At 38.0% G+C, this 23593-nt stretch overlaps 1 protein-coding gene across 1 annotated transcript in view; it reads right to left on the bottom strand.

Annotated features, from left to right (window-relative positions):
• Positions 1–23593, bottom strand: part of sgip1a (SH3GL interacting endocytic adaptor 1a) — a 44709-nt gene that overhangs the window by 7496 nt on the left and 13620 nt on the right. The window contains exons 3-19 of the mRNA XM_088425358.1: positions 19771–19834; positions 19204–19228; positions 18909–18929; positions 17622–17684; positions 17417–17480; positions 17055–17227; positions 12955–12966; positions 12145–12166; positions 11971–12046; positions 11699–11784; positions 10943–11023; positions 9189–9263; positions 7741–8502; positions 7478–7599; positions 5981–6134; positions 2591–2650; positions 1207–1318 (exon numbers count right to left, since the gene is read on the bottom strand). Coding sequence (XP_088281484.1) covers positions 1207–1318; positions 2591–2650; positions 5981–6134; positions 7478–7599; positions 7741–8502; positions 9189–9263; positions 10943–11023; positions 11699–11784; positions 11971–12046; positions 12145–12166; positions 12955–12966; positions 17055–17227; positions 17417–17480; positions 17622–17684; positions 18909–18929; positions 19204–19228; positions 19771–19834 — 1972 coding nt within the window. The remainder of the gene's footprint in view (positions 1–1206; positions 1319–2590; positions 2651–5980; positions 6135–7477; positions 7600–7740; positions 8503–9188; positions 9264–10942; positions 11024–11698; positions 11785–11970; positions 12047–12144; positions 12167–12954; positions 12967–17054; positions 17228–17416; positions 17481–17621; positions 17685–18908; positions 18930–19203; positions 19229–19770; positions 19835–23593) is intronic.

The raw sequence follows: 23593 nt of genomic DNA, 5'->3' as shown, positions 1-23593 counted from the left end.
GTGACCTACTCTAAGCATTTCTGCTTTACATCACTAAACAAATACATATTATGAAATCAATTATTTACACTATTTTAAGAAATATAAGACTGTATCCTAAACATTGTTGCTTTACACCACAATGGTAAAAAATGAACTTTCAAATATCTCATTTATTGTGCTATCTCTACACCATATTATTGGGCTATGTTAAGTATTATGTGGCACATGTGAATGCTACTTTGCTAGCGCTATGTCATCAGGAAAAAAGCTTAACAATTGGAAAGGTATGTGATCTTGAAAATACTGAGGCATCTGAGAAATGTAGTTTAACCAGTGGTCTTGCTAATGTTCAACACTGTTGTTTTTACTGGTACAGTACGCGTATTTCTTATGAACCAAGACACCAGGCGTCTTGTTTAAGCTTTAAAACTTGCCTAAAGACACATTTCAATGCATTGGGTTTCGACTCCGTATGAGACTCTAAACTATTGTATTTTTTCTGTTTGTACTTACCTCTAAGTGTATGTATTTATTATTCATAGCTTTGTTTATCGGTTTAATTTGTGTTAACTTACAGTTTTCACTGTATTTGTTATTGCATGACCACTTTCACCACATGTACACCATACAGAAACGGCTCTTTTAAAGTGCTATACGGTACAAATAAAGTTGAGTTAGTGCTTATTAGTTATTAATTAGTTAATAGATGGAAACCATAAAGTCTCACACAATCGATTGTATAACATTAGGACAGCCAATCCACAACTCTTAAGTCAATGTATGTGTACTGTAACTAAGATTGAGGACTCAGCTGCCATAAGAGTGGCAGTACAGTCTCCCCCTGAGACCTAGCCTATTCCATTATGCCCACTGTATTTGGTCAATCATTTTTAGTCTTTATCTTTTGATTCATTAGAGCTACCCTCCTTAGGCCTCATGAGCTCAGCAGAGGACATCCTGGCACTTCCAATGATGTGCCATGTGTTTGGGTGGGATGCAACTAACTTTGCCGTCACAATGGACAAAGCAGTGGATACACATGAATTGGTTAGGTCTCACTCACTCAAGACAGTATCACTCGCCTTTACAAATGGATATCTGGTTTCATTGGTTTATTATTATTCCCAACCCTAACAATAACACATTGCTTTCTTATTCATACTTTTATAGTTGTATCTGGTGACTGCTAAAACACATACAATAAAAAGCTTTTGGGTGACCTACTTGCCGGGGTCGGCCCCTTTAAAGAAGGCATTGACTGTCTCAGTGAATGCAGCAGCCACGGGGAGGGTGTCCTGAGCCCCCATGGTGAGTGGACTCGGCCCTCTGGAGCAACCTAGTACAATAAACGCACTTTTATTAACATAGAAATATACCCGAATTTGTACTTTTGAATAATGTATTATAATATTATTAGCTTTCACTGCAAAAAGGGGGAAACAGTTATTTTTATATACACATTATATATATATATATATATATATATATATATATATATATATATATATATATATATATATATATATATATATACACACACACACACACACACACACACACACACACACACACGCAGTCATTAAAAAGTAACTTCCTATTACAAAATACAGGTATTTTCAATACTTTACCTTGCAAATTTGTATTCTTTAGGTTGGTTAATGCAAAACTCCAGTATGTCATTAATCCTATAAAAGTTCCTCATAAAATCTGTTGATGGGATTCTAAGATGGTTTAAGAAGCTGATGGAGACCATAATGTATTTAAGATAAAATTCCATCCTATGCCCTTTCCTGGCATATTAACTTCTTGTAACAGTTATAGCTCAGAAACAAATACCACAAGTATTTAAAAGTAGGGAGTTACTTTTCAATTTTGAGAGCGATAGGAGATAGATAGCAGGAGAGACAGACAGGTGGACAGATAGATTGATAGATCGACCTGCGACAATAATAAACGAAAGAGACCTGTGACGATAATAAACTAAATATTAAAGTGCAAGTAGATAGATAGGCAGATAGACAGATAGCTGACAATAATAAACTGAATACTAAAGGACAAAACATGAAATGTGTGTATAGTATACACAGCATTAATAATTCTCACTGCTTCTATGGCTGTAAATAAATGACTTAAACAGTTATTTTAAACATTTGCCCATGTTAATATTGAAAGAGGCTGTCTTAAATATGTGCAAGCTTTATTTTGTGTTAAAGGTGGAGCACTCTGACAAGATCCAAAAGTCACTAAGAGCAAAGCTGAATCCAAAAAGATAAACAGCAAAAGGAATTGATGGAAGAAATTAAGTTTAATGAACAATGAATGATGCCCCTTCAGAGGGAAAGGAAACAAAAACCAGGATGAACAATATCAGGAAGACAAGATGGGAAAATGAGACCACACCATTAGTCACTGCTCATGACGGGGCTCAGCCAGACGTTAGTTTGGTGTTGGCAGGATAGGGAGATGTATTTTGATTTTTTCAAGGCTGATGAAAAGTAGAGGAGCAAAGAGGGGAGTAGGGGCAGGCCAGGAGCCAAGCTTGCACAAATGAGCCTCAAAGAGCATGTGTGTGACCACTACCGTTAGTCCTGCTGCAGATCAAACTTACCTTCAAAGGTTAAATAAAACTTCCCTCTGTCAAACCAAACAAGGGATGGCTGGTCATTCTCTGTGTAGGGTCAAAGGGTCGGGTTGAAGGACAAAAGTAGGGATGGGACGTTGGGTGGCAGAGGGAGATGGACAGGAAGGAAGGAATTGAAGGAGGTGGGTGAGAGGGGAAGGAGAGAAGGATAGTAGCGTGAGTTTCATATGGAAGGTCTGTCACATAAATGTGAGGTGAAACATATAGGTGGAAGCCGGGTGTGGATGGGGAAGAGAGGACCACGGCAAAACCCGGACACTGTCATGATGAACACAATGGAACTGAACAAAGCCAATTGCTGCCCAGTTGAGTGCCACCAGTAAAATACTGCGTGAAAACATCTAAACCACCACATTTGATAACCTCACAGTAAATTTCTAATTTGATCCACTTGTATTGGTTCTTAAGTATCATGCGCATTGCACTAATCATGCAATTGTCTACATCACAGGTGTCAAACTCCAGTCCTCGAGGGCCAGTATCCTGCATGCTTTCTAACCTTCTCTCTCAAATACACCCGATTCAAATAAATAGGATAATTTTCAAGCCCTGCGGAGCTTATTAATGAGATAATCTTTTGAATCAGGTGTTTCGAGGAGAGAAAAACGGAAAACATGCACGATACCGGCCCTTGAGGGCTTAAGTTCGACACCTATGGTCTACAATTGTTAACAGAGCTGGTCCACTCAAAATGGACGATGTGCAAGTGTAATGTTCACAGACTACCTGCAGGAGGCAGCCATAAGACCTGCATGGCATTGTGAAGGAAAAGCAATGAGTGGCTGAAGCGCAACTTTGGAATCTTGACCAAAATGCAAACAATGTTTAAAATATCGTCAACATTTCCTCTTAGCATTTTGATATGATGTGATGAGTTTACCAACTAGAGGGACAGCAAACTAAGAAATTGTGGCTGATCATTATCACATTTAAAATGTGCAAGGTATCACAGTGAATATAAGGTACAAAGTGTGGAAAATAATGGTTTTGTGATTGAAATGCAAATTATGGGTGAAAGACAATGAGAGCTGGACAGAAGCACCTCATGAAGATAACAAAATGGCAGGTGTTCAGATGGCCAGGGAGGGAAGTAGGGCTGTATTTCTTTTCTGGAGTGACAAGTTTGAAAGAAAAGGGGTCAGGGTTCAAGTGTAGGAGGAGCTAGCCGGTAATAAGATCAGTCAGGATTGGTTGATTTTGTCATGCTCCAATAGTGATTCGGAAAGGATGGCATGAACACTGAACAGCTGCTGCCTTCCATTCTGCCGTCCAGAATTGGACCAAATTATCCAATTCTCATGCCAGAATTCAAACGACTAATAGCCACATTGCTCTGACAGGATGCCGGAGTGAGTGAGTGAGTGAGTGAGTGAGTGAGTGAGTGAGTACCAATATGAAAATGAAAGGCCCACTTATGAACACACCCACCCACGCAGGCAAGCATGCACACACGCACTCTGTGACACAGACTCTGCAAAGGTATCCTTGAGTGCCTGCATAGCACTCAGCGAACACAAAATACAATGTGTGTTGGTGGAAAACGACAAAAGGTTTCCATGGTGACATGGTGAGACAGCCAATAGTGCATAGTCATAAACCGTGAGAGAAAGCCTCAAAGACAAGTACATGTGGAAGCAACCCAAAATTGGGGTTGAATGGTAAGCAAAAAATAAGAACATGCCACCATACACATGACAAATGGTACAAGTGGACAACGATGATTTCAATTGCTTGTGACAGTGATGGAAAAAGAATGAATAACAGGAAGAAGCATTTGTGAAGCTAAATAGACCGGGAAAATGAGAGGCTAGCAAAAAGCTGTAAATCTGATGAGAGATCCATGATGACAACAGAGAACCAATGAAGAAAGACTACCATATGTAAATGGACAACATTGTAAAAGTAGAAAATGTGCGTCATATCACCTACATTTCAAAACCTTATGTCCAGTCAAACATAAAGGCAGTGATAAAGATGAGGTATTTTTGTATGAGTGAACTAAAATTAACAGTAATTAAAATGTCTTTCAGATGAAAATTACCACAAAAAAAGCAAATGGGATGACTACAGATGTGGGTAATAAAAAAAAAAAAAATGGTTGATATATTTTGCTATCTACGCTCAGTGCAACAATTCATACTGCGAGTTTGTGTCACTTCTAGATTGAATTATGTGAATACTGAGAGCCACCAAGAAAAAGTAATCGCTTCAAGTCAGAATCACCAATATTTTTTTAAACCCTGCTATATATTTGCCCATTCACTATTGCTGCATCAGATACAGTATAGTTTTGAGACCATCTTACAAGTGACAGATGTGCTTATTACTCATCTTCTGCTCTAGGAATCTGAACTGTGTGTGATTTGTAATATGAATTTGACTGCTTATAATTTTAACTTATTTCCCAATTACAACAACATACTGTATGCTATATCTTCCCAAGAAGTAGGTAGCAGCTTTGACGTGATAATTGATTGACCATGAAGATACAGTACATGTTTATCTTGACAGCAAGTATCTCTCAGCATCTACACAACATTTCTGTGCGGAATTTTAATTTGTTGTCAGACTCTCATTTGTGACTGCCACTATGTTGTTTTAGAGAAGGAAAGAGCCAAGAACTTGTGTTACTGTCCAATTACCTACGTATATTTGATTGACATTTAAAGGAAACAAAACAACTTAAACAATGTACTGTACTGTACTGCAGGTGAAGAACGTCAAACAAAGCAAAACACACCCCTACGACCTCTGGATTTCTCTACTATACCTGCAAAGGCATCAAAATGTCTCTCAAAAGAAGGAATCTTGTCTACATAAGCATCATCTTCTGACAAGTTAGGGCAAATAAAGAAGAACATGTGTAACACAAAAGACAGCAAATAAAACCAAAAAACATGAAAATGTTACCAAAAAAAAAAATCAAATTAAGAATCTCATAGTTCTATACTGTTAAATGCATACAAAACCTAGGCTGCAATTAAATTATGGTCTTAAGTTGATGTCAATACTAGTGAACATTATGTACTTTACTGTGGCTCGCAACATTTCAATTGTATATTTTAAAAGCCCTACTACCTTTGACCCGTGGGCTGCACAATGCTAATTGTTATAGGATAAATTTTGACACTTGTATCTTTAATTGACATAACTGAATTATGTCCTACTATTTTTTTTTTAACTTCAACACTCGTACATAGTTAACCAAACAACAACGATAGGAAAATATCTGATGTGAGTATTATCAATGTCAATAAAATGACAAAGTCTCTTTTTTCACAGAGAGAAAAACCTGAGATTTTTAAAAATCAATATGATCCTATATTAGAGTTCAGGAACAGGCGATAGTGTACAAACCTGACACCGAGAGGTCTTTACTGACTGTGGGAGTGGTGGCGGCACTCAGGGAGTTGGTTGAGGAGATGGAGGAGGTGCTCTCTGCCCGGGCCAAAGGAGCAATTGGAGGGGGGCTGCCTCTTACTGCATGAACTGGTGGACTAAACGGACGATTCTGAAACAAACAGAGGAAAAAACAGATGCTAAACAGTAAAGCAACACTTGCATGAGAATTGCTATTCTTGCAAAATCCTTACCCAAAAGAATTTGCACTTGTCCCAAACTCTAGCAGTGAACTACCAGATTTTTCGGACTAAGTGGCTAAAAAAATGGATGGGTGGATAGATAGAAGTTGGGCTTATTTTCTTCCTCAAAGTTTGGCTGGTACAAAGACCAGGCCCAACTGGGCTGGAGCTCAGAGGCCTGCAATACTCAAGAGGCTATCATAATTAAAATAAATAAATAAATAAAATAAATCTGCAGATTTTTCTTTCAGACACGTCACATTGTTGTTTTGAACTGACCAAGATGCAGGTGAATCTGTGCAGGTGTGCCAAGAGATTGCCTATCAGAAGTCTTAGTTTCAAACTATTCTGTCACTTGTTAAACTTTACGTCTGTCACATTGCCGTGGCACCAGTTCATTAAGCTTGCCTTGGAGGGCTTTCAAGAGTCACTGCCTGAAGATAATCGGACAGATAGAATTGGGCATTGAGAATCCAGCAGAATTCAGACTATTATTCTGGTAGCCCCTCCCAGGCTGACAATTCTCTCTCATTCAGCCCCGCCACCCACTCTCAACTGACCATGGGTAGCAGATAAAGGCTATGAGTTATACCAATGTATGTCTTGTATTCTGTATATTAAAATTACAGCTAAGGGTGGGACAAGCAACTAAATTTGACCTTCCTTAATTGTGTTGACTTTCTGTACATTGCCGCCACCGTCTTGGTACTCACCAAAAGAAAGTAGAAGAAGAAATAGAAACAGATGAAGAAGAAGAAGAACGGTAGCTATGGAAGGTTTTGGGTGATGTAACTCTGCTTGAAGCTGTTAGCATGTTGCATTCACCACAACAAAGATGTAATGTTTACAGTCCCTAAGGAATCCTTGATACGGTCATAAATTTTCTGTGAGAAGGAAAAGGTTTTCAGCCTGAACTCTCTTGCTGCCGTTAACATGCGGGGCGTTCGGAAATTCACTCCGAGTTCAACCTGGACCGTTCTTGCTCGTGATCTTTGTTTAAAAAAAAAAATCCCCCAGAAATTTGGCTTAAAGGTAGGGACTTATGTATTTTTTTTTCTTTTTCATGAAGCATTTTTTTGACTTACTGTATAGTCCAAAAAAATAAGTAGTGGCCAACCCTCATTATTTCCATTTTTTGCAAATTGATGATGTACTTTAGATGCATCAATATATTCATAAAACTGCTTTCACCAATATTTCATAACAAGTATTGCATAAAATAACATTGAAATCTACTTCTACATGTTATAAAATAACATTGAAATCTACTTACAGTATCTCCAACACTTGGTTTTCCTGGTGGAAGTTTGGGTCGTGAAGGAGGGCGGGGTGGAGGAGGAGGTGGAGTGGGGTTAACAGCTGATGGAGTGGCAGGTCGTACTGGAGAGGAGGAACCTATAAAACATGTGGTGTATTTGATGTAGGATAAATGTGTTCTGGAAATATTAAATCAATATTTCCTGATGCTGCTGCCTGTCGGACAGAATCTATAATGCAAATCGTAGATTATTGAATGAGCAAAGTAAATCCGCTCACCGCTTTTCGTACTGTCCGTCCCCGATGTCGGACCTGGTGATGATACTACTGCCCGGTATGTTGGGGGAGGGGGTGGTGGAGGTGTAGTTCGATTGCCCTGGTTTGCATCTTTGGGTGAAGCGGGAGTTTCCCCTTCACCCTCTATGGGCCGGGTTTCATCGGTAGAATTTGTTTGGATCGGTGGAACCGAGCATGTTGCCATTTCCTTTTCAGGTGAAGTGACTAATGGAGGTGTGCTTGCTTTGGTAGCTGGTGGGATGCTGGCTGGTGAATCAACAGGTGGATGAGTTGAAGCCGGAGCAGTTGAAAGCTCCTTGGGTGAAGGGAGTGATGAAAGTGTAGGCGAGAGTGGGTTACGATCCTCGGGTGTAGAAGGCCCTGAGGGGACAGAGGGTGCAGAAGGCTCCTCCGACAGTGGTGGGGAACTTGCTTGAGGGGAATTCTGAACTTCTTTTGGAGAAGCAGGTTTAGGGAGATGAGGTGCAGTGTTTTCTGCTGCAGGTGGCGATACAGGTAAAGGAGGAGCTGGAGATTCAGCGGGAGGGGGGGAGGCTGGTAATGGTGGCGCTGTGTCTTCTGGAGGAGGTGGGGATGAAGGAAGTGGCGGTGCAGGCTCCTTTGGTAAAGGTGGCCGGTCAGTTGACTGCTCACTGAAGCACACCCATGTGTCACCTGCATCCTCATTTGCAGATGGAGTCTGTTCTGGTCCGAACACGTTATCCAAGTCAGCTATGGATGCCTTTCTTGTTGCATTGTCAGCTTCTATCGATAAATCGCAGACAGACAACCACTCTTTAATCACGGACTGTTTGGAGAGGCGATTAGTGAGTTGACACAAGAAGATAAAGCATGCCTACACAAGGGAGGAAGAAGATAAAGGAAAATGCAATACTTCAGTTCAGAGAAAGGAATCTTTTCCATCTTCTTTGCAAGACAGAATGACAAACGGAGACATTAAAATCCTTTTTATTTTATTTTTTTACATTTATTAAGGTTTCAATTGTAAGGAAAGTGCCTTTTTCCACAAAAACAGCACGTGGACAATAACTTCTACTCTAATCTTGAATGTGAGCAATTCACATGCTAACCACTAGAATGAAGACAGAAAGCCTTGTTATTTGATTAGGTATTTTAAACCTAATTGACTTGATGGACTATTTATTCCATCAATAATTTTTGACTTCTCACTGAAGCTCAGTTTGCTAGATAAAAGTGAGTTCAGTATCTAAATTCCTCACTCCTCATTAAAGGTAAAGCATTTCAAAGAAGATTTCAAGAGAAGACCCCAATCGATATTGAAAGCACTCCGTAATATACTTTTCAGCTAAGTTCTTATGTTAATGACAGGATCAATAGATTTGTTCAGCAATGTACATAGAGAACAGTGATAAAAAGGAAAATGTTCCAAAAAAATCTGATGTAAAAGTGAGAATACTCAAATGTGTTACCGGTGTCATCTGTAGAGGCAAGGTCAGTTGTCAATGGAGATGTTGGGACATTCTTAGGTGGAAGTGGTGGAGGAGCTGCAGATATTGACAGTGATACAATTAAAACAAACTCCTAAAGTCTATTCTACATAGGTCATATGTCATTTGGGAGGATGTTATCTAATTTTCTAAGTGAAAATCTCCCCAAAATAAAAAAAAGTAAACAGCATCCACAATAAATTAGGAAATGTCCACTACGTTATGAAATTGTTTCTTCAAGTTTTTACTAACATTTAGGCCGTCAGCAATTCATGTCATCAATCAAGATGTGTCGTTTTCAAATGATTTGACTTGTGTACATGAGCTCATTCATTGTGTTAATTTTGTACAATATACTACTATTCCCTGCTCCAATAAAATTGGGATGCTGTGTAGAACAAATTAAAGAAAGAAGATAATGATTTTCAAATTGGTTTTAACATATTCAACTGAATACACTACAAAGACTACATCTTAATGGCCAAATTTAGAAAAAAATTGGGGCAATTTTTTATGCATTTTGAATTAGATAAGTGCAACAAATTCCCCCAAAAGCTGAAAGAAGGACATGCAAGGTTGTGCAGATATTTTTCAAGATCACTAAAGTCCTTGCAATTGTACGTATGATGACAAAAAAAAAAAAAATCATACAGTGTTGCACCATTTCTAGATTGAGTTTAAAAACAATGGAGAACCTTGTCCCAGCCTTGTATGTGAACACGCTTTAGGGATGCTTGTGGAATGTTCCAGCAGGTGTTTGTGTCTTTTAAGAATTTCTCAGCTTTACTAGTTTTGGTTGCCCCATCGCAGCTTTCTGAAAATGTGCTGAATATTCGGGGGTATTGCTGGCTTTCATCAGTTTGCAGATTAAATAGCTTGTCTTTGTAGTGTATCCAGTTGAAATTTACTTAAATTCAGATTTGCATTTTTAATACCATTTTCCTTTCACAGCAGCGCATAAAATTATTTGGCTACCATTGCAAATTACTGTACATTAATTTGGATAGGTTATAAAATGACAGTACAGTAGTTTACACTTGAACCAATAATACAAGAACTCTCAAATAGCTTAACACAGTCAACTACAGAAGTATTACTACAAGTAGCCAGTATTTATAGGAAGTGGCCAGTTTCGGCCAAAGTTTCAAATTTTTGTTAACGTTTGTATTTGTAACAACTGGAGTTGAATCATTTCAAGTTCAATAGAAGTATGCAAGGGTAAATCTATTCACCACTGCTGTTTGATAATTTCTAAAAATTGCTTTCCTTCAGGCATTAATTGATTCGGTGATGGGCTCCTGCTTGACATGTAGCTTTAGTATATACCTGACAACCTGAATCCATTTGAATGTGAATAGCACCTTTTTAAAGCATCTTCAGGTCTGGTCTTTTGCTATCAACATTCTTATACTATGTACGTGGACATAACCTAAAGAGTAAAAGATGGTCCAGGAAACATCAACCATGCAACATAGCACATCCATAAACCACCACGCTAATGCATAAGGTTGAAAAGAAGAAAGGTGACTCCACAAACGCTCCATAGTACCGTAAATGAAAGAAAAATCCTCTGACCAACAATATGGACATATTCACATCTCAAGAGGTTCACAGCCATACAGCGTATCGTTGTTTTAGTAGATGAGAGGGCTTGTGAGATGACTTGAAGGAAATGTGTACAGTCACGAGGGACATGAAGTGGCATGGAAAAATTAGCAGGCAAATTCTAAACTTACTTCCTGTGGGGAATGGTCTTGACAAAGAGGACTCAGGCTCTGACACAGAAGCCCCCCACACATCAGACTCAGATAGAACCACTTGGTTAAGGAGAAGACAGAACACCAAAACATGAGAGTTAACACTCTCAGCTAAAATACAGATACATTTTGTGTGCAAGCAGTGCTATAAATAATAGAACAGCTCAATGTTGTCTATCAGTGTTTCAAGTTTAGATGCAAACTACTTGATCCATTGCAGACACTGCTATAAGTCATTCACCCGCACGATGAGACAGAACTATATGAACAACACTAGTAGTTGACACCAGCAGAGCATTGTGCCACGCAAAAATCTTAATTTCTTTCCGGAATAAATACACAAAAAGTGGGAGTTATGCAACAGCTAAGCACCCCACTGAAGTCGGCATGGATAAATACAAGATTGAATTAGAGCAGCAGACAACAGACTCTGCATATAAACAAGCTACACACTGCAAATAACAAGGCCCCTGAGTTCCATGTTAAATTGTGACCGCAGCAAAGACATAATGACAAAGAGGAGAAAGACATTTGACTATCAGAGTGAATAGGGACGGAAACAGAAAGCTAAAGAGAACAGAATTGGGCTGCGGGGTACATAATATTGTATTTTGGGGTAAAATATTCAAGGAAAAAGTTTACTCATGCGCACACATACCCAGATCAGAAAAAAAATGCATCACTATATAAATGTCAAATGAAATATAAAGTAAAGAATATATAAGATCAAATTACCTTCTACTTTCTGTTCACCAAAGGCTGTTTCCAAAGGGGGTCCAAACAAATCAGTAGTTTCTTCAGAGGCTGGTGTCTGCTGGCTGCTGCAGGGGAAGGAAAATAACATGATAGTGAATAACATTCAAACACAGTTCATGTCATCTTATCATACATTGGGACTGACAATGATCACCCTGGGCTTCCTTGCAATATGCTGTGCAGTTGTGCTACAAAGAACACTGCATGTTGTATTAATGGCAGTGCAAATATATATTATTTTAGGTACATACCTGGGAGCTTGTGGTGCAAGAGCATGGGTGGGGGCCACAGTGGGGACAACACGTCTTGGTCTGACAATTTCTTCCCCTAGGCATAACAAGTGCGCAATAGATATATCTAAGTCTTGTATAGCTTACTACCAGCTCTGTAAAAGTGCGCTGAATGAGAGGTTTGACGATACTTACTGGAGGTGTTCCTTTTCAACCCCTAAAACAACAAAATACATTTTAACAAGCACCTAACCCTAACATCTAAAGCCATCAAATACAGCAAAATACAATGTAATCTCTTAAAAAAACACTACTTTCAGTACGCAAATGTCTTCCCCCCCCCCCCCCCCCCCCCAAATATGTGTGCAAATTTTAAGAAAAATGGAAGGAAGCAAAGGCCACTACATAATTGTTTGAGTCAGTCAAGGACATATTTGATGAAATGTTGGAAAAAAGTGGAATTTCGGTTGGGGAGACAACAGAGGAATGACATTGCAGCTGTGCGCTGAAATAGTTATGTCTGCGTGTGCATGCATGTATGAATTCCCCATGAGCAGACCAAGGGGGGCTAGCAGGGCACATGAGGAGAAAGAATGAGAGGGAGCCTGAGAGTACACCAGATGATATGACAAGACACGATGAGTGGTGACTGAAGTAAGACATCAAAGAAATTGGCTGGTGCTTGGAAATTCCCAGCCATTCGTAACAGAAAACAACACGCACATAAGTGACCTTGAGAATCTAGAAATACAGCAAATGCCTCCTGTTAATATACAGGACGTTATCAATGAATGTTATGTTATGAATGTTTTAATGCATCACTTCAGTCACTGAAAAGGATGACACACTGTGGCGACCCCTAAAGGGACAAGCAGAAATGAAGAGAAAAAAGCTTCAGCCACTGATCCCATTTATGCATATTCTCTTGTGTTTCGGCAAGTGGAGTCATGTGACCTACTGTGTATACAGCATGAGCAAGGAGAGATGGAGGCAAAGGACACTTACCGGGCTACGTCTCTGTGACCAGCAAAAAGGAAGAGAGAAGAGATACCTGGTCAGAGAGTAACAAATCAGTAACACAGACATCACATGAATCAGACGAAGACAGCTGCAGCAAATTGCGAAGGAAGGTTGAGGCGAGGATGAGGACGACAGCGAAAGAAATAAGATCTCAGGCTCGACTCTCTAGTAATTGTAATCATTTTTTTTTTACTATGAGCACTTTAAAAAGGTTACAGCTAAATTAAAAATCCTGAATCAGATTTGTCGATACTGATTATTTAGATTTGTGTTCGCCTTAGCCCCATCAATACTGTAACCTGGAAAATGTTTAAGGATGTTGGCCAGTTAGGAAAAGTGACAGCAATTTGCAGAGCTTTCGCTCCTTTATATAATAGGGTTGGGAATCTTTGACTTTTAAGATTAGATTTGATTCTGATTTTCCTGTCTATGATTTGATTCAGAATGGATTTTTGATTCTAAATGATTTGATTGACAATGATTCCTGCTCCAGTCAACAGACGTGCAAAGAATTGTCATGATCTACTCTAGTTTACTTTACGAGACAAAATGACATGACTTTTTTATTTTTTTAACACTTATTCAATTATGAATTGTTCAGAAAGTGCCTTAATCCACAAAAAAAGAATATAGACGAACACTGCTGCTACGTTATTCTTTCATTTCATTCATTGACATACCAATCACTAGAATGGAAGACAGAAGCCTTGTTACTTCATAAAGGTATTGTGAGCATAAGTGATTTGATGGGACCATTTATTTTGATTAAGTAAAATATATATAAGTAATTTTACTCCACCTTTGTTCTTGATATATTTCAGCTTTTATACATTGATAGAAAGCCCACGTTTAGATATTTGAAGCTATTCAGGTTTGATGCATTGATGGGCTGTTTTCATATCTAAGTTGGAAATGTCTGACTGCATTTGAATGCACCATGTTAGCAGCTAGCTCTGACGCAGGCCTGTGGTGCACAATGACAGCGTAAGTGACTTGCAGTTTCTTAGCATCCTTAATTGGTGACTTTTTTTTCTCCGTTAAATGGCAGAAGCCAACAGGCAGTATATTTATTCATTTTTTATCCACAAAATGGATTTTATATTGATCCTGAATCGTAGTAAATGAAAAGCTCGATCATTGTGTCAATCCTTTTTTGGCACACCCCTATTCTCTAATGAAACTCATTTTAAATGTAATGATTTTTTTTTCTCTATCGTGCTCACGATTGCCTTCATTTCTTCAATTTATATTAAAATCGCGCCTATCTTCCTGCATCACGCCATGCTCGCATGAACCACTCGCCCCCCTCTCTCCACCTCTCCTCTTGTCCCTGTTCCACTTGTGCCGTGAGCCATGAGTGATTATACTTATGTAACAGGGGGAGGTGCATGATGGAAATGATTCATTTCATTGGATGCTGTGGAGCTGGACACAGCGCAACTCCATTTCTCATAACCAATCATTGGCAGGCTCACAATGTAAACAGGAAGCGATGACACTATGACCTTTTAGCTTCTCACACTGACAGTTATCATTAGAACTGCATACTGTAGCCCAGCTACTGTTTCAATTGGTATAGAGAAATAATGTAATGTAAAAATAGTTTATACTATTTGAAAGACAGGCTTAATCACTTGGCAATCATGCTCTTGCACTCAAAGCAACTATTTGTGAAAACAGGTAGTCTATTGAAGATTCAATGTACTCTAAAGCCACCAACTTTCTGAATTGTTAATTTGCAAAAATACCATTTCATGGTCGCAAAATTTTTTTGTCAAAAACCTTTTAACACAGAGCATGCAAAGCCAAGGCTTACCGGACACTTCAATAAAAGGGAAAAGTAGGCAGGGATATAGAAGAGAAATTAGGAAATGAATGGAGCACTTAAGCGTGAAATGCAGTACACAGTACTGATAATGTCAAAACAAATCAAGGAGTTATATACATAGAGTAACTGCATAAAATATCATCCTTTTTTTAAACCCTGACAACATAGCCCCTTGGATCATTGGCATCATAGGGAAACACAAACTCCTCCATCTCAAAAAGGTAGCAGCTTAAAAGAAGGCCTTCTAGGCCGAAGTATTAGAGGCAGCAGTATTGAACGACAGTCAACAATATTAGCTCCATTGTTTGGCTCTGGTTGGATCAGTACTCCATTGATTGCTTTGGCCTGGCTTCTCCTAAGGACATGGTAGTTATGCTTTGCAGCCTATTATTTAGCCAAATGTTAATTTGCAGCTTAATATTGGACTTGTACCTGAATCTTCAAGTTTTAAAGCTGAAAAAGTGTACATTAAATGTGTTGAAGATAAATCAATTAAGTAAGCGATCATTTTTATGCAAAATTTTGTCAAGGTAATGTGATCCACAAGGTCAGTTTCAAGGTAGAATTATTGATTAAAAGGTCAAGTGCTAAAAGCGTTAAAAGATTGATAATCTGCAATCCTTCAATTTGCTTTCCAACAATATCTCATTTGTAAAGATTGACCCAGTAGTTCTTGAGATACAAGGGTTCAAAGGAAATCTGGAACACCCTTTTTTGCCAAAAATGTCAACATATGGCATGCCCATACACAAAGCTCCCAAATCCCGGTTATCATTGAACTACAATTTTAGATGAATTGTTACCAAAATTTTAGATGAATTGTTACACAATCACATGCAAAAAGTACATCAAGTTTAATTGGAACTGCAGTATTTAGACTGCACTTATACCTTGGGCATGCCCATGTAAACGCTATGTGCTTTCTTTTTAAATTGATATATGCTGCTTTATAAGACCAAAAGGTAGAGAAACCTGAGTCGAATATATACAGTAGCTCTTCATAGATCATAAGAGCAGTAAATGTTGCTTTAAATAGCTCATGTGTGAACGACTCACACCTCACACCTGATCAGTTCAACATAGCTATGGCCATACCAGTTGAACTCAGAGGCCCACATAAATTATTGAAACCCCGAGCTCATGTGACTTTATGCCCACTTTCCTAAGTGAATTATTTAGGGTGGTTACCCAAGCTACCTGTCCTCACTGCTGTGTGGCACTTGTTAGTCACAATTTGTAGTGCTAATTTTGGACATTATTAACTAAGCACCATTTTCACACTGTTTGTGTTTTGGCAGTGTGTCATGTGTTGTTGTGGCAGAAGTCCTTTGTGTAGCAGATGGTAGATAAATGGGAGAAAGCTGAGGTCACTGGGAAACATACCACAGTTGAGCAAACGTCACAACTAATCGAATACTACAATATTTGAAATTGTCTTTATTTTCTTAATTCCGGGTATAGATATTTGCAAGAAAAGCAAAAACAAATAAATTCTATTACCAATCTTCTTAAGCACAGCAAAAATTCAGAATTACTTTATTTTTTAATATGACATTTAATAGTTACAAATTACGTGATACTAAAAACAGTTTTGTGGTAAATGGTAACACGAGTGTATTATGTCACACTTTTGTGGTAAAATGTGGAACGGGAGCAGCAATTTCATATTTTCAGCATGCATGAGCACCTGCCACCACTGATGTGCATGCCTGTCTACAGTTCTTATAATTAGCTACAAAAACAGCTTTTGTTTTCCAGTTTTGACTCATCCTTTAAATCATCCACATGCAAAATAGGAAACCTTAATAATGGCAACTGGAGTAAAATATAACAAACCCAACATAAACATAAACCCTGTTCGAAAACTACACATAGATGGCAACTCAGTCTAATCGACCAACTTTGGTCACATCGTGGACACACACTGATGCCACCCCACAACATGGACTTCCTACCAGCTTGCTCACCAACTGTGGAGGGAAGCCGATAACCTTGTCCATTGTTTCACCCACTATCTACAATTTAATTCCTGCTGCCTTTCATATGAATTCATTACAAGTTGGACCCAATTCACATGGTATTTTTTAAACCATGGGCCACTTTGTTCAGGCCCCAGCTGCCCATGCCAACACAAAAGAGCAGGATTAAAAAGTATGAAGGCATGAAAAGCCATGAGTAATTTGCTCATGTTCCTTATGAATGCAGCACACTGTAGTGGAGAATTCCCCCCCGCCAACAAAAAAAATAAGTTACTCACCATAGCTGAAGGGGATAGAGCAATGTTGCCTATGGAGGCTTTGAGCTCTTCAACTGAGGGAACTGCCACAACTTGATCAGCTGGGAGGGGCTTAATCTTAATTTTGAACTTTTTTCTGTGGTCTTCCTCTTCTTCCGACTCATCGGAAGAGAAGAAATGGGACTTGGGGCAATGTGGAAGAGAAAATGTCAAGGAGAAGTGTTCAACTCTTCAAATACTGCAGTTGTTCAACTAGCACAAATCAAACAAACAAAATCAGAAAAGCAAGTTGCATACTAAAAATTAAATTTGTCCATCCTGACAGTGTATTTGTATTTGATGTGAAATGTTAAGCAGTAATTTGAGGTGTTATTTGAGGATATTTGCCTGGTCAGCCTCATCTTCAGGTCTGATGCTATAACCTTCTTCATCCACCTCTGGAGAATTCTGAAACACAATCAATTTTAAAGCTCCATTAATAGTTTTTATTGGGAGGTATAAATTGTATGGTTGGCACTTTGAGTACTTTAAGTTCATCTGGCCATACATTAGGTTCCCATGTGGCAAAATTGATTAATGGGTTCTCACATATCTTTCCCAGTCAATTTCTCCATAAAATCCATTTGGTGCGCCATTGGTCTTCCTCTGAGACTGAGAAAAGAAGACATCAGACAATGTAGTACAAGCATGTACACATTCAATGATACTAAATTAGTAAATTACATTACATTGCTTTGGTAATACAGTGGAACCTCTAATTACAAAAATCATTTGTTTGAGAAGTCATTTTGTAATATGAATTTCTCTTAAGTCGAGGCGCTTAATAAATCTAAATAGCAAAATTCATTCCAAGCCTCCCATAATATTAATTGTAGCAATTGACAACATGAATGCAATTCATTTGATTGCCTTGAGATCATGCTCGTGTGTTGGTGGTGCACGCGAGAGAACTTTGTCTAGGTCATTTAATTTATAGGTTTTATTTATTTTTTAATTTCAGTGATTTAGGCATCATTTACAAGTCCACAGCAGCAATAATATTTATTTTTGGATAAGTTTGAGCATTTAAGTTTAATTTAACGTCATGCGAAGTACTTCCTGAGTTATGTTGGTTAGCCCTCTCGCTAACATGCAGTTGGATGCAACAGTTAACCAGCGATTCAAGGAAAAGTGTTCACCAGTTTGTTTACAGCAGTCTAAAGTGATATGCATGCGGTTTTATATGGATATGTTCAATGTTAGGCGTAGCTTATGTCAATTTCTGTATGTTAGTGCATGTGCTATGGTGTGAACTGTTGGTGGAAAGTTCGGATGACGTGTAAAGATAAGTATAAGACCACAGTAAACATCAGTGCATAGAATTCACGTCTCTGGTTTGTGGACAAGCCGACATTTAAAAAAACAAAACAAAACAAATAAAAAAAACCTGCATCAAAGACTGTAACAAATGAGACATCTCGGTTGTGATGAAGCATTACATTACAGTTTTGTTTGAGCACTGGTGTCTTTTGTCTCATTATTATACAACAATTTTTCCCTCTCGTATCCTGAACTTTCCTTCATAGCAAGACACAGTATTTTTTCGAAGAGGCGTTTAGTAATATGAATTTTTCATAACAAGAGACGTTCTTAAGTAGAGGTGCCACTGTAGTTAGATAAAAACTAATTGGTTATTTTGTGTTGCTGTTACAAAACTAAACCTGATACCAGTGAGGTTTTGACGAACAACAACATTAGCAATACTAACAATGTGCCTTATTTGCTACTGTCAACTTCTAAAGAAAAAGATATTCAAAGCTAAAGATCCATACAATACTTTGCACTACTCTACGAGCTACTCTACTTTGAGAATTAGAACTTCACTGTATTCAGTACCGTTTCAACCTCTTGGGGTTCCTAGCAAATAAAAAGGACAAGCAAAATGTATGTATTTTAATGACAGCTCAAGTACCGTAATTTATATATATATATATATATATATATATATATATATATATATATATATATATATATATATATATATATATATATATGTATACATACACACACCAACATTGAAATTCATAAAGTTCCGAAAAACAAAAAAGCTAGAATTTTACTAGATTAAGCGTGCACCACATTCAAGTAAAACAATTGATGTATTTTGTATCCAAAATGTAAAAGTACTTACACCCCCTTCTCTGTCTGGAGAACCCCTGAATGAAGAGAAAGATAAGAAAAAAGAAAACTTAGCTTATCAGTCCCAAACACATTTCAAATGATATAACACAAGTCATAGACCCTATGAAGTAGGGATGTCCCGATCAGTTGTCTTTAGTTTTTTGCCCCCGAGTCAAAGTCAACTGATTTTGAAGATTACGTTGCCATTTTGTGCATTGTGCACAGAAACGTATAGATTTTTTTTTTTTTTTTAACATTATCTGTGTACATTTCTAGCCCTTAAAAGTGAAAAAAACACCATCAAATTTTCCTAACCCTGATCTTTTTCTCCCGATCAGTTAAAAGCTGTGTGGTGGGACTCGATTTCTGATCACGTGATGGGGATCTGGACATCCCTACAATGAAGATAAACCTTTTCCTGTAAAATTTTAAAAAAAAGGTACTGTACATACAAAATGGTGATCAAATCGCTTGTTTGAGAAAATAAACAACACTGATATTTTATATGGCCCAATGTGATTTGTGAACACCATACAACTAAATACAAAGTACAATTTGCAACGAGAGAACAACTTACGTTGAGTCATTGTCTTTCTCTTTCTTCCGTATCCCAAAGGCCTTCCTGGTACGTTTTTTCAATCCTGAGAAGAAAATATAAGCAGCAGTGACTAAATAGATGAGGAAAAAGAGATAAAACAATATAGAGGCATAGAGGGGACTTTCTACTGTCTAGCGACAATCATATATCCTGTATAGGCGATTCATTTTTGTAACATGAGATTTATGTTTTAGCACTGGGCATTATTGATAGTCTGCACTCCCCTGAAGGCAAACACTTTCCCAGAAGTACATTTAGCATGTGTTCATGGTCAGAGTAGATGTACACAGCCTTGAGAAAATCAAATAACAAGAATCAATGTAATAAAGAGCTTTAGACTGTGATCAACACAAATTGTCTATTAAGGAATATACTGTATACAAAACAACAAACAAAACAAAAAAAACCCCTCAGTTTTTATGATATAGCTATCGGACCACAGATATAGACCCCCTTAGAAAAAATCTAAACTATATGGTTGAAATCATTCATAAAGTTTTTTTTAATTTTTTCATACTGTGATTGTGATTTCAAACACATTACGAATGAACATGAAAGCTAGTTTATTTACTTTGAAACACTCGCTACAACAACTTCACAAAATTCTACTCAGTATGTGTGGTGTAAACCTACGTCAGATTACAACAATAATGCAAAAAAATCTGGGCTGTCACTTCATCTTTTCACGTTTTTAATAAAAACAACTACATGTGAGCATGTAGACTACTCTGTTTAAGTAAACTGCACTATACTACATGGCAATGTAAAATTGAATGAATTATTCAGCCAAACAAAACAGGATGCATTAGGATGTAGTTTGTGGGGTAAAAATGTCATCTTCTCCCTTTTGTTGCGTAGTGCATTATACTACTTTTAGCTGAGAAAAATAGCGCCACAAGCACATATATAAAGACTGTCACTCAGCACAGAATAATCACAACTCACAAATACAATGCTACTTTAAACAAAGTCATCTCAGCACATTATGTTTTGCTCGGCTCCATTTGACTCTCTCAAAATGAGTGGAACACAAAAGAACATTGTCAGCATTTTGTGACATAAATCTCAGTGTATTTTTAGTTAATCCCCATTATCATTAAGACAACTCGACTTTAATGGCGCAGGAACATCCTTACCCCAGATGAAAGCCCAGTTGTCACCTTCCATCTCTTTGTTGCTACTTCAACTCTCATTCTTCACCGTCCTCAGCAGATAAAGACCTAACGCCAGCTGATCAATATATCCCTCCTTAGGCACGTTCTCAACTAAACGCATGCACATGCACTGTGGACTGCACAGAAGGAACCCTTCCTCATACTAATCAAGTGCTGTAACACACACCCAGCCATACAGAGTAACATAATGCCAACGTCACACTCCTGTTCTTGGTGTCTTGCACTCAAGTTCACCACCGGTTAAACTGTGCATTAAATACAAACATTGACACTAATTAGTAAAATGTGATTCTCTATTTAAAAAAAAAAAAATCTGCACTTTTAGTGTAGCCCACAGTTTTACAGGCAAAATAGGTAAGGTGTTGTTATAGCAGTATAAGGAAGCTAGAAATACAGCCGCTGTATAGGAGGCAAATATGATTTCATATTCTGATATTTGTAAATGCAAAGAACGCAAGTACACAGAACAGCGTGAATGTAATTACTAAGAGTCGAGCTAAATCTCACTACAAATAATGTTAAAGTGCAATAGCATTAAAAAAAAAAAAAAAAAAAACAGTTCAGTGGCCTCGTAAATCTTGTGTGAGAATAATGTACACATTGTATAATGACATAATTACTTCCGCTCAGAAGGATGCAGGCAAATGTGCTAATGCAATTTGCCGGGGTTCTTTTGAGAAGCAGTAATTTGATTTTCGAAAATAGGAGGTAAATTAAAGTAGACGTTGAACCATACTTCAGAACCTAAATATACGTATCATGAGATTACTCTTAAGCAATCCCATTCATTTCCCCCATTTTTGAGTAAATTATGAAATTGACCCAAAATAAGAAAACAAGCCACAGAATGAACCCAATCTAAAGCAATAGAGTATGCTTTAGTAAAGGTGGCCTGAATTTTAAGTTACAGGAAGGATTTGGCGTTAAAAACAAAAAGTCTGCTTAGAAACACTAATTACACCTTATTCCCACAATGAAACTGGATACGAGTGCAAAAGCACAAAAATGTTCACCCTCAAAAGATACAAATATTCACTCTAGTCCCGTTTTGACTATATAGACAGAAAAATAATTCACTTTTTGTGCAGCTTCACCACCATTACAATATAATTTTTTAATATTGAATTTATATTGTTTGCTCGCTGGTTTCTGCACATGCAGTTGAGCCATGTTAACTTAAAATGCAGAATTTTTTTTTAGTAGGCCTGAAGGCCTCTGTGAGTGGTGGATATCAGGACGCCCATGCTATGCTAGGTTAAAATGCGCTAACTCATGTTGAACAAAAAGGATCCGCTTAGGCACTGAAACTTAGTACCATAGTGCATGGTAGTTCAGGCACATATCCATGCATGCAAAAAAAACAAAACAAAAAAAAGTAATTAGAATCCATCTCATCAGGTAGGTGGATGAGCTCTATTTTGGATTGCTGGAGCATTCCAAATAATGCAACATCAAACCCAGAAAATTTCACATTTGGTAAATTTTCATTATGAACATGTCATGCTACCATTGAAATCATCTTGACTACTGTAAGGTCAGCAACGACACAGTACACTCATAAATGCCATGGCTTTGGTCATCGTTGGGGGAGAAGAAGGGATAAATATAGTTTGGTTAGATTCAACTCTTTCTTGCATCTTCTCCAAGATCGAATACTGCACATCAAATATATTTAAATACACCAGCCATAGAAATTTTTGGTGAAGCTGGCCAAACGTTTTTCTCCCCCACCACATGAAAGGGTATGCGAAGTTAAAAAAAAAAAAAAAGAAAAAAAGAGAAAGCAATTTGAACGATGCCCCACCACTCGTCAAAACACAGCATAGTGATTATATTTGCAATGTGTCTCAGCCAACAAATGTAAATTGAGCATTCTCACAAAACAGCTGAGCTGTGATTGGCTGTTAAATGAGCCCGAAAAAACTGTGATGGGAGCATTTTCAGTTGAAAGCAAGTCACAAAATGGCTGCCCAAGATGCATAAAACAGGTGGCTTTTGCAGCTTCACTCATACTCCACAAAGGGTGCCTATATTGACTTGCAATGTTCAAAACTTTTTTTTCCCACTGTTAGAGAAGCAAGAGCCCCTCTTCTCAACTCTAAGCAAACCTGGTAGAGTCACCTTCGTGAACAAAAAGCTTGGAAGACAGGCGGGCGAATTGACGTTTCCTGTTCAGCCTGAACCTAGCATAACACAGCTAAGTCCCCCAAATGGTGGTTCCTGCCACCCTTAGCAAAAGGCTCAACAAATGTATTTTTGCTGTTCATCCTTCTGCAAATGCTCCAAGTAACACAAGTGACAAAGCAAATATAAAAACAGGCTTTTTTAGTCGATGCGTGTGCGTAGGGTCCTGCTCCCCTGACCAGCACAGTGGCAAAGCTCTATTATTAGCAAATGGATGCTTTTCTCAAATAAATCAATTCAACACATTCTACATTTCAAAATAAATTTAAGACCACTGCAATAAATAATCACCAGACAGCAACATAGTCCTATTTAATGCTTGCTTCTGTGCACTTCCACTGCAAGGATTGGTGTCTATGTGCTGAGAAAAATAAGAGTGTCAGTTTGTGCATTTTTCTGTGGATGCTAAAAATAGGTGCTGCGTGTAATATCCAGGTGGCTAC

The sequence above is a fragment of the Hippichthys cyanospilos genome, chromosome 10 (genome assembly GCF_059441005.1).
Source record: "Hippichthys cyanospilos isolate Australia breed blue-spotted pipefish chromosome 10, RoL_Hcya_1.0, whole genome shotgun sequence".
Taxonomy (NCBI): domain Eukaryota; kingdom Metazoa; phylum Chordata; class Actinopteri; order Syngnathiformes; family Syngnathidae; genus Hippichthys; species Hippichthys cyanospilos.
The sequence above is the reverse complement of the archived record's forward strand: the minus strand, read 5'-3'. Positions and strand labels throughout refer to the sequence as shown.